General features: G+C 45.6%; 1 protein-coding gene across 3 annotated transcripts in view; it reads left to right on the forward strand.

Annotated features, from left to right (window-relative positions):
* tfap2c (transcription factor AP-2 gamma (activating enhancer binding protein 2 gamma)) overlaps positions 1 to 12247 on the forward strand; it is an 88753-nt gene that overhangs the window by 10834 nt on the left and 65672 nt on the right. The window contains exons 1-3 of one of the 3 annotated variants that reach the window (XM_080204510.1): positions 3563 to 3729; positions 5603 to 6052; positions 7580 to 7631. In XM_080204510.1, the coding sequence (XP_080060636.1) occupies positions 3682 to 3729; positions 5603 to 6052; positions 7580 to 7631 (550 nt within the window). In that variant the 5' untranslated portion in view covers positions 3563 to 3681. Of the gene's footprint in view, positions 1 to 3562; positions 3730 to 5602; positions 6053 to 7579; positions 7632 to 12247 lie in introns of those variants that run through there. The other 2 variants (XM_080204511.1, XM_080204512.1) reach the window with 2 other exon arrangements.

Raw genomic sequence — 12247 nt, forward strand, 5'->3', positions numbered from 1 at the left:
GATGAGGAAGAACTATTTCTCACAGAAGGTGGTGAATTTATGGAACTCACTACCCCATAACATGGCAGAGTCTGAATTGTTGAATGGTTTCATGAAGGAGATAGATTAAAAAAAGAGGGATAAGGGCATGTGGGGACCAGATGAGGAAGTGGATTTGAGACTAGGGAGAGATCAGCTGAAATCCGATTGAATGGCGGAGCAGGCTCGAAGGGCTGAATTTGCCTACTTTAGTTCCTGATTCCTAGGTCACAAGCTCTCACTCTGAAATGAGCCAGAGTTCCTCGTGATTCTCACTCTGAAATGAGAGAGAGTTCCTCATGATTCTCGCTCTGAAATGAGAGAGAGTTCCTCATGGTTCTCACTCTGAAATGAGCCAGAGTTCCTCATGGTTCTCACTCTGAAAAGAGAGAGAGTTCTTCATGATTCTCACTCTGAAATGAGCCAGAGTTCCTCATGGTTCTCACTCTGAAATGAGAGAGAGTTCCTCATAATTCTCACTCTGAAATGAGCCAGAGTTCCTCATGATTCTCACTCTGAAATGAGAGAGAGTTCCTCATGGTTCTCACTCTGAAATGAGCCAGAGTTCCTCATGGTTCTTACTCTGAAATGAGCCAGAGTTCCTCATGGCTCTCGCTCTGAAATGAGAAAGAGCTGCTCATGGGAAATACAGAGTTGGAGGAAGAACTAGACCAATATTTTGGCTCTTACTTCATTGGAGAGAATCGTGAAGATTTTCCAAAATCTGTTGTCAATGCAGAGGAACTTGGTGCAATAGCTGTCACCATGGAAAAGGTATTGAATAAATTAATGGGATTAAAGCAGTAATTCTCCGGGACCTGACGACCTGCACCCTAGGGTATTCAAGGAAGTGGCAGTGGAGATAATGGATGGATTGGTTGTAATGTTTCAAAATTCCTTGGATTCTGGGAAGGTCTCAGTGGATTGGAAATTCGCTGGTGAGACACCCTTATTCAAAAATGGATAGAGGCAAAAAGTAGGAAACTACAGGCTGGTTAGCTTATCCTCTGTGATGGGGAAATTGCTGGAATCAACCGTTAAGGAGATGGCTGAGCATTTGGAAAGGCAAAGCTCAATCCACCATTGTCAGTATGGTTTTATAAATGGTAAATCATGACAAACTTGCTTGAGTTACTTGACAACATACCAGCATGATGGTTAGTGGAGAATCTGTGGATTTGGAATATCTGGACATCCAGAAGGCATTTGACAAGGTGCCACAAAAAAATTGATCTAGACAGTGAAATTGCAGAGGATTGAGGATAGAGTACTGGATTGGATTCAGGATTGGCTGACTGACAGAAAGCAGAGGTGAGGATAAATGTGTTCTCTGGCTGGTGAAATGTAACTAGTGTGGGGTGCTGCGGGGATCAGTCCTCAGACCTTAACTGTTTACAATCGATACAAATGATCTGCAAACAGAGACATAGAGTAACATAGTGAAGTTTGCGGGTATAATAAATTACACAAGGAAGAGGGCAGTGAAGAAGACATAAACATTCTTCAGATGGATATAGATAGGCTAGGAGTATGGTCCAAAATTTGGCAGATGGAGTTTAATGTAGATAATTGAGGTTATCCATTTTGGCAGAAAAAAAATGAAAGGCAAATTATTACCTAAATGGAAAACAGATTCAAAATTGTCTGGGCAGAGGGATCTGGGTGTCTATATTCATGAATCACAGGAAGCCGGTATGCAAGTGCAGCATGTAATAAAAAAGGCAGAAAGGATGTTGGTATTTATTGCAAAGGGACTGGAATACTAAAGTATTATTGCAATTGTATAGGGTGTTGGTGAAAACATATCTCGAGTATTGTGTCCAGTTTTCATCTCCTTATTTGAGGAAGTATGTGGTGACATTGAAGGCAGCTGAGGAGGTTCATTAGGTTGATTCCAGGGATAAAAAGGTTGACACATGAGGAGACATTAAACCATTTGTGTTTATACTTGCAGGAGTTTAGAGGGATGAGAAGGGGTCTGATTGAGTAACATAAAAGTTTAAAAAGGATTGATAAAGTAAATGTAGACCAAACATTTCCTCTCCTGAGGCAATCTTGAACAAGAGGTCACAGGTATAGGTTGAGAGGTGATAGACCTAGAATTGAGATGAGGAGGAATTATGCCTTGGAGAGGGTGACGAATTTGTGGAACTCACTGCCCCATAGTGCAGTGGAGTCTGAATCATTAAATGGCTTCAAGAAGGAGATAAACCTATTTCTGATTTTTAAAAAAGGATAAAGCGAAATGAGAAACAGGTGAGGATGTGGATTTGAGACCAGGGAGAGATCAGCCATGATCTGATTGAATGGCAGAGCAGGCTTGAAGGGCTGAATTTGCCTATTTCTGCTCCTGATTCTATGCTGTTACCCTGAAATGAGGGAGAGAGAGTCCCTCATGTGTCTCACTCTGAGATGTGAGAGAGTTCCTCATGGCTCTCACTCTGAAATGTGAGGGAGTTCCTCATGGCTCTCGCTCTGAAATGTGAGAGAGTTCCTCATGGCTCTCACTCTGAAATGAGAGGGAGTTCCTCATGGCTCTCACTCTGAAATGTGAGTGAGTTCCTCATGGCTCTCACTCTGAAATGTGAGCGAAATGTGGGAGAGCTCCTCATGTTCCTCACTCGCAAATGAGAGCTCCTCAGGGAGTTCCTCATGGCTCTCGCTCTGAAATGTGAGGGAGTTCCTCACGGCTCTCACTCTGAAATGTGAGGGAGTTTCTCATGGCTCTCACTCTGAAATGTGAGAGAATTCCTCACGGCTCTCACTCTGAAATGTGAGGGAGTTTCTCATGGCTCTCACTCTGAAATGTGAGGGAGTTCCTCATGGCTCTCGCTCTGAAATGTGAGGGAGTTCCTCATGGCTCTCACTCTGAAATGTGAGGGAGTTCCTCATGGCTCTCGCTCTGAAATGTGAGAGTTCCTCATGGCTCTCACTCTGAAATGAGAGGGAGTTCCTCATGACTCTCACTCTGAAATGTGAGTGAGTTCCTCATGGCTCTCACTCCAAAATGTGGGAGAGCTCCTCATGTTCCTCACTCGCAAATGAGAGCTCCTTCGGGCCCTCACTCTAAAAAGAGGGAGAGATTCTCATGTTCCTCACTCTGAAATGAGGGAGTGATCCTCATGGTCCTTACTCTGAAATGGGGGAGTGATTCTCATGGTCCTCACTCTGAAATGAGGGAGTGATACTCATTATCCTCACTCTGAAGTGAGGGAATGATCCTCATGGTCCTCACTCTGAAATGGGAGAGTGATCTTCATAGTCCTCACCCTGAAATGAGGCAGTGATCCTCATGGTCCTCATTCTGAAATGAGGGAATGATCCTCATCGTCCTCACTGCGCTCCCTCCGCTCTGCCCATCTCAACTCTCCTAACCATTCCTGAAAGCTGATAGGCTCCCTCCTCAGAGCGGAGTCTCCTGATTTGCCAATGGCTGAGTTGCGTGGCGGTGACGTCACAGACAGGGCCCCTCCCCTGGGCGGGGCCTGCTCTGGGTTTCCGCCTGTGGAGCTTGAAGCCTCATTGGCAGTGAGCAGCCCGGGAAGATTGCCCCATTACAGGGAGTCCGCAGACAGGAGGAGCTTTCACATCACTTGTGCTTGCTCAGGATTGCGAGATTTTGGGCTGCTTTTCAGGCGGCTGCAGCGCGGGGGGAAACAAGCCATGTTGTGGAAATTAGCTGACAATGTCAAGTATGAAGAGGATTGTGAGGTGAGAATGTGCTTGAAACTGGCATCCGGGGGGAGGGAAGGGGCAATCCTGTTAACTTGGATCTGTGATATTGTTCCTCAGTGTAACAAGTAGAATTGTCAGTCAATATTGGGCCGAAATGTCTTCGAAAAGTTGAGTCTGATTAAACCTCTCAGTTAAATAACTTTATCCCATTTTACTAATCATCCCTCCCTATCTCATTGATCTCCTGGTTACTTATTTCTCGGATCTTAACCTGTGAGGGGAACACCTTAAACTGACATCCAGAGCCCAATATTCTGTAACTACAAATTTTCCAACAGACCGCGCCATTTCCACTTCAAGACTTGGAAGATTTTTTTTCGTGAAAGACCTTTTTTCGAGTTGTTAAGTAATGCAAAGTTCTGGGCAGGTTTTGCAGGCTGCTCGGGAACATTCAGTGGAGGCGAGGGGGTGACAGGCTGCAGGAGCTGCGAGTTGAGAATCCAGTTTGACTGGTTCCTCAATCCAATAGACAGCACAGAAAGCCAGTGATTCTGGGAAAGCGGAGGTGTGGAGAGGGGACACAGCATTCCCTTCCTTTCAGAGACTGACACCCCCCAAAACTCTCACTCAGGGGCTCCCCTCCTTCTCCAACTCACCTCTTCCCCTGTCCCAACTCCAGCTGTTTGGAGAGAGGCTGGAGGTGTTTGTTGAATTCTCTCAGATTCGTGTGGGGTGCAGACAATGTTGCTCACAGTAGCTGTGCCTTCTCTCGGCTCGAACAGGGTGGTTAGCAGGCGGCTTCACGCTTTACTTGCCAGCTTTAAGTGCCTGTGTAACATATATAAATGTGATTTCATAAAATCCCAACGTGTTCCATCGTGTCCCATCTCCTTTCGCAACATTCTCTCAACAATCTGACCCACATGTACTCCCCTCTTTACAAGGCTATGTCCTCAGCCCGGCATTGTCTCCCCCAGAATCACACTCATTCGGAACTCTGCCTGGGTGAGAATCCGGCTGCTGCCTAGTTGGACTCTACCCCTGTTTCCCCTCAGTGTGTGTGTGTGTGTGTGTGTGTGTTGTAGAGTGGGCCTCTCGCTGATCTGCATCAGATTATGAATGTGAAAAGAAATCTTTCAGCAGCTGCCCGCGATTCGGGTTCCAGGACGATAGAGAAAGCGATACCTTGGATTTTTCAGTATTGTTGGTGGGTTTATTATTTGAGTTGTGAGTTCATCTCTGGGCAATGTGTTTGTAACTCTGGCCCGAAATGAACGTAAAGATGCCCATCAAATAAACCATTCTCTTTCGCCCTGGATCCAGACTTGTGAAAGTGAGATTGGATTTGGGATTCATTTCAATGCCCGCACCGCACTGACATTTCTTACCCAGGGCACAGGTAATTTCACTGTCTGGGTGTCGGTGGGAAAGGGTAGTCCTGCCACACTCTCATTATTAAATAAAAAAAAACACATTAGTGATCTGCCGGGAAGTTTATGAAATTATCTATCAAGGAGTGATTGTGTTTGAGCGGCTGGACGTTTTGCTAGCAGAAGCAGAATGTTTTGTTTGTTAAATATTGGGATGTTCAGTAGTAATCTGCCCCCGTCTTCTAATATTTAAACACCACCCACCATCCCCAGGACCCCCGCTCTATTTCTCAGCAGCATCAAGAGAAATTAAAGTTATAATACTCACTAAAAGAAAATCACCAGGAGTGTGTGTACAAATCTGCCCTGGCTGAACTGAGATTTGTATTAGGCGATCTCATTCTCTGATGGTGTAGTTTATTTATTTGCTGGGGTCGAGATGATGTGTTGCAAGCGTGGTGACAGTTAGTTGCCTGTTTTACATCTTCGCAATTCAGATTGTCAATAACCTGATTGAAAACGTTTCCCTATATCCCCAGGACCGGCACGATGGAGCCAGTAACGGGACTCCGAGGCTGCCCCAGCTGGGGGCAGTTACCCAGCACTTGTATTCGGCCGCCCCTCCTCTGTCTCACACCCCGAGCTCCGAGTTCCAGCCGCCCTACTTCCCGCCTCCGTATCAGCCGCTAGCCTACAGCCAGTCCTCGGACCATTACCCTCATCTGGGCGACCCTTACTCCCTCAACGTCCTGCACCACCATCAACAGCAGCAGCAACAGCAGCACTCGGGGTGGCAGGCTCGCCAGAACCAGGAGGGGGGTCTGTCCCAGCAGCAGCGAGGCGGGCTGGCGGCTCAGCTATCAGCCCTGGAGCCCAGGAGGGAAATCCGGCGCCCAGAGATCCTGATCCCCGGCACCCACCACATGGAAACAGCCTTGGCAGAAAACCTCAACATGCACGATGTGGTGCACTCAATGGAGGAGGTACAGGTACTCCCAAATATTCCTCGTTCTTCTGCTAAAGTCTTCACTCGCGATGTTTTGTTTTAAGTATCCGGAAAGAACAACTGAATAATGGATTTCTAATTACTCCCAACATAAATCATTAACTTTTAATCGTTTAATTACTGCGCTGCCGGAATCTACGCTTAGCGCGGTGATTTACTGAGAGATGGCTGGGGAGCACAGCGAGCTGTGGCTGTACTGCCGATTTAGAGCGACAGGCAGAGGGGAAAGCGGTACAATGAAGGGCCGAAGGGCTGCCCAGCAGCAGCAGCGCAGATAAGCGGAATCCCGTTTGAAGTGTTGGAGAAAAGTAATGGTGCATCCGTGTGCAAAACCATACAGGATGACTATTATAACTTAATGTGTTAGGACATTCAGGGATAGATTTAATAATATCCAACAATCCACATAACTAATCTCCTTATAGGATCTGATATTCTCCCGATTCTGCACCCATTAAAATCCTGTCTCTGTCCTTAGATAATAGCCAGTCACTGAAAGTATTTAAAAATCCGTGGACAAGTCGATAAGGACTGGCTTATTCCTTTTAAATTAGATAATTTCTGTAAATAAAATCTATAAAGATATTTCATTGTTAAAGTTAATGAATCGATTGTAGGTAACAGTAGTTTTTGGGGGCGCGCTCTCTCAGTTACTGTTTCTATGTCTGAACGAAGTCGTTGAAAACACTTTACAGATTCCTGTGTTTTTATACCAGGGCAGATCTCTCCCGGTAAATACTGTTTCCGTTTTTAAAATTCTCGGGATGAGGAAGAGTTTTTTGGACTTGGGTGGAGTTGCTGGATAATTCTAGACGGGATATATTAGGGTGAAGGAGTACATCGCCGCTGGGTGACATCGAAGCTTTGGACAAGAGGGTTTTTTTCTGATGATCAGGGAGCTGGGAAGACTCCGGCCATAAGTCCCCAACACATTCTCTCAAATATCTCAAAACAGGCTTGCTGGGCTTTGCCAGAAATCGGGAACTTTGGAAAGACACGGTGAAATGAATTCTGTTCACTGTACAGGGAAACCTGAAAACAACGGTACCAGCCGGAGAGAGGGAGAGGTCCATTTATTCACACTGCATCTATTCTCATTTTAAATTATCATTTATATCTGTGTATTCAAAGACATTTCTGTCTCAACCTTATTTAAAAAGCGAAAATCTGACAAAATTATTTCAGGGAAGCTTTCAATTTTAGAAAGAATGTCATTTAAACATTCCATATCTTTTTAACATTAATATTTCTTAATTCTGATAGTTTCTAAGACTTTTTTCCTCCTGTTCAATTGATTAATATCCAGATAGCCAGCACAGGTTCGAGGTGCCGAATGGCCTCCTGTGCTGTGTGTAATGTTTCCTTCAGACCTCAGCCTGGTTCTAATAAAGCCTGGGTTGATAGGGGGAACGGACATGTTTGTGGGGCCAGCCAGGAGTAGAGCAGGGACTTGGTTTATTTCCAGCCAGGAGTCCCAGGCTCTTAAATCCGGATTTATTTTTGCTTGCAGCACGCCGAAGAACCAAGCCTGCTAATCCAGGACCATGGAGTTATAAAGAAAGGTAAGTCCCATCTCCCTGTGTGCCCAATTCACTGCAAACACCACTCTAACCCTCCACACTCAGTGCGTACCTCTGGAAATGCCCGCATTTGATGGTTGGCGACGTTAACAAGAGGAGGGAGACTAATTCTCTCTGAACCTTTTCCAATAAGTTTGTGTGGGGGGGTGGGGGGTTGGTGTGGGGCGGTGCTGGATTCCTCCCGGGCACTTTGGTTCTGGGCAGAGGGCAGGCAGAATGCTCTCTCTCTACCCCCTCAAACTGACAGCAGTGGGATTCAATTGGGAAAGGACACCGTTGTCTGGGGATTTCACACTGACTCCTGTACAGTCAGATTTAACACACCACCCAATTATTTACAGAGTACACCAGTCTCAGCACCTGTCCAAGTCACAATTTTCACCCATTGCTAGCTCCAACTGAGACCCCCCCTCCTCAACTTTCAAAGTTCACTCTGTGAATAAAAAGCAGAGGGACCAGAATCGATTACAAATCAACTTTCAGAGTACAAACCCAAAATCTGTGGATGCTGGAATCTGAAACAAAGACAGAAAATGCTGTAAAATCTCAGCAGGTCTGACAGCATCTGAGAGAAGAGCCAAAGTTTCAAGTGGGGTGGAGTTCTGCCGAAGGCTCATCTAGACTTGAACGTTGGCGCTACTCTCCACAGATACTGTCAGACCTGCTGAGATTTTTCCAGCATTTTTCTATTTTTGTTTAACTCCCAGAATGATTTCCTGCATGCTATTCTTCTGGGCTTGAAGTGATCGTTCTAGATTCTGTGTTTGGGAAGGTGATAGTTTTTGACTGAGTTTGAGGCAATGGTTCCAGGTTTGGGGCGATGGTTCTGGACTCTGGGTTTGGGGCGATGGTTCTGGACTGTGGGTTTGGGGCGATGGTTCTGGACTGTGGGTTTGGGGCGATGGTTCTGGACTGTGGGTTTGGGGCGATGGTTCTGGACTGTGGGTTTGGGGCGATGGTTCTGGACTGTGGGTTTGGGGCGATGGTTCTGGACTCTGGGTTTGGGGCGATGGTTCTGGACTCTGGGTTTGGGGCGATGGTTCTGGACTCTGGGTTTGGGGCGATGGTTCTGGACTCTGGGTTTGGGGCGATGGTTCTGGACTCTGGGTTTGGGGAGGTGATGTTTAGTTTGTTAGATTCTACTTGAATGAAAGTTGTGCTTTTGTTTGGTGAAATGTTCTTTGTTCCAAATGTAACGAACTAAGTATCAGTGAGACCCTCTCCTCCTGCACATTCACTCTGGGGGTGAAACTGGCACTCGTATTTGGTTGCCAGCCCTCCAGGATTGACCTGGAATCTGTAGGAGTCAAAGTCTGTAGCGAACAAAAGCCGAAAAAGAGAAATGAGAAAGACATTAAAGAGTTTTTAAAGAAGTGACATGGGAATGAAGTTAAAAGGCCTCATGATTGTTGCCTGTCAATCAGTTGTATTCACTTTCCTATTGGTTGTGTATCAAGAAGCTGGGTGTGTACACTGACCAATGGCAGGGAGAGTGGGGCGGGGGTTTAATCTGATGAAACTTCCCGGAATCCGGAGTTTTTCACCAGTGACTGACCCGCACTGAGGGCTCGGAATCCGGCTTGTGTGTGAGACTCTGCCTGGCCTCTGAGTCAATGCGGAAAGTCTGTGCGCTGAATAAACTATTGGCTGTAATTCCCCGACTTTTTAACTCTGCCCATTGGTAAATAAGATTGGGAATATGTTTAAACTCGACCTGTGATCAAAAGCAGATTCATTATTGATTTAGCAATTTAATGAGGGTAGGAACAAGATTCACATTAATACAACCATTCTGAGTGTGCTGGTGTTTCTCAGCCTTCTGCTGTGATATTAAAGTCTGCCGGTGGGGTGCAGGGAGAATCGCTCAAGTGTTTATTCACACGGTGTGCTTGCTCATTGCAGGCGCTCCTTAGGAGAATCCTCTGCCTATTCCTGGCGGGAACAGCAGTCAGATCCCAGCTCTGCTCCAGTTTAGCATACAATCAGCAGCACGGAGAGAGGGGGTGGGGGGAGTATTATCTGCGGTTGCCTCTCTCTACACCTTCACTGACGCTTATGGCATTCTGCCGTTTGTATAAAGTTGAACAATGCCTTGCACTTAAGTTTTAACATTTGAATTAAAGGCGCGATTTGATCCCACACAATCGCAGTATTGGTCTGAGCATACCCCCATTATGGAGGGTCCTCCTGTCAGCCAGTGATACACGCGTGAAGGTGGATTTTGGATGTGATGTCTTATCCAGTCGAGCAGTCCACGGGGTTAATGGCTTGTGAGGAAGTCGGCTTTTGGCTGTTGAAATAGCGGGTCTCTGGGGCCGGGTGGGGGAATGAATGAAGAAAATTGAATGTGTGGAGAGTGTGGCTGGGCTTTATTTGGATGTTGTTCCCCATCATAAAAATGTGGATTGGCCGTGGTAAATTAACCCTCAGTGTCAGGGGGAACAGCTAGGTAAATACCTGGGGTTACAGGGATAGGGCATGGATGGGATTGTGGCTGGTGCAGACTTGCAGGCTATAATCTGTAAACTGTCTATGCTTTATATGCTCTGTCTGAGGACAGAACTCTCCATTCACCTGATGAAGAGTTTAACCTCGAAAGCTTGTGAGTTTACTATCAAATAAACCTGTTGGACTTAAACCTGGTGTTGTCAGACTTCATACAGACTCGATGGGCCAGATGGCCTCCTTCTGCACTGTAGGGATTTTATGATTCTCTGTATTTAGATTGGTCACAGAACAGAACATGATTAGCTAAATAGAAGTGTCCAAAAATGGAAAACAAAACCAGTCTCACTGAGTTTTAATCCATTTTAAGTAGTTGTGCAGAATGGAATTATTTACATTCCAAAAAAAATCCTTCTATAATTCCCCCACACACATTGTCTAAATTTATTGATGTGGGTGGCATTGGCGAGGCTGATATTTGTTGTAAAGCTCAGTCCCCCTTGGGAAAGTGGTGGTGAGATGCCCTTTTGAATCGCTATAGTCTCATACACAGTGATGTCAATCTGTCTAGAGCGTCTTGCAGGCATCTTGATGATGGAAGTAATTAATGTATACTCTTCATGGTACTAACAAAAACACCATGCTACTTAGTGTGTGAAATACATGGGGACTTAAACTGATGCCTCTTTAACTGGGGCTACCACTAGTTGGTGGGTGGTGATTTGTGTACACTCTGCTTACTCGTGTATATTGTGGGATTGGCTTGATAATGCTTAACACTGCAGTCATCGACTGGAAGCTGTAATGAGGGTTTCACTCAGATCTCCCTTTGCATATACTGTTTGCATACCTCAGTTAAATTCAGCCAAGGCAGCCAGCCTAACCGTGTCTAAACATTTCACCTAACTGCAGGCAAAGGAAGCTGCAAAGTGCATTTTATACTTGGCTGCAGATTGTAATACAATCACCAGGTCATCACTCTGATCTCCCGATTAACATCACACAACTAGTGTAGAGTGTTTTACAGGGCAACACGCCCAGGAACAGGCCTGTATCTGGGTCATACTATTTTTCTGGGTCATATATGTAAGGACCAGGCAATCTCAGGATCTGAGATAACGCATTAATCGCTGCTGAAAATGCCATTTACATTTCTCAGGTTGTTCCATTGAGGATTTATCCAGAAATAAGCATTAAAAATTACCTTTTAAAATCTGTAAACTCATGAATTTTGTAGCAAGATAAACCAGTGAGTACAAAATCAATGCGCCAAATGCCTACCTTTAAGGGAATGCCCAGCTTCAACGGGAAAGAGGACTGTAGGTTGTAAACTTCAAAATGTGAAAGTATGTGTGAGTGAGCTTGTGAGGGGGGTATGTGTGCTTGTGTGAGTGAGACTGTGCCGCGAGTGCGACTGTGCCAGTGTGTTTGCAGCTATGAGTTTGTTGATACACGTGCCTGATTAAAAACAGTACCAGCAAAATCCATTAAAAGGACAGGAAGGCTTGCAATCATACAACATTTTACAGAAACATCCCAAAAATACTTTGCATCCAGTGAATAACACTTTGAGCATGGGCATGCTTGGGGTGATCGCAATTTGCAGCCAGCATTAAGGTGAAAGACAGTTAATCAGTTTCTGGTACTGTAAATTACAGGAGCAACGTTGGCTAGGACACCAGGAAAATTCCTTGCCCAAAGATCGTGAACATCAGTATTCCTACGCTCAGCGTTTGTCTGGGTGCTCCAGTTTCTTTCCACAGCCCTGAGTGTGATTGTTAGCAGTGCAGGCTTGATGGGCCAAATGGCCTCCTTTTGCACTCCAGGGATTCTATGATTAAAAATTGAATCATAGCTTTTAAGGAGGTAACCAGGAGTGTTGATGAGGGTAACACATTTGATGTGGTCTATATGGATGTTAGCAGTGGCTTATAATAAGGTCCCTCATGGTAGACTGGTCATGAAAGCAAGGGCCCATGGGATCCAAGACAAAGTGGTACATTGGATCCAGTCCTGGCTATGTGGCAAGATGTGGAGATGCCGGCATGGGGCTGGGGTAAACACAATAAGAAGTCTCACAACACCAGATTAAAGTCCAATGTGTTTATTTGGTAGCACAAGCCACTAGCTTTTGGAGCGCTGCCCCTTCATCA

Source organism: Carcharhinus amblyrhynchos, chromosome 16 (assembly GCF_965287045.1).
Source record: "Carcharhinus amblyrhynchos chromosome 16, sCarAmb.v2.hapA, whole genome shotgun sequence".
NCBI classification, from domain to species: Eukaryota; Metazoa; Chordata; class Chondrichthyes; order Carcharhiniformes; family Carcharhinidae; genus Carcharhinus; species Carcharhinus amblyrhynchos.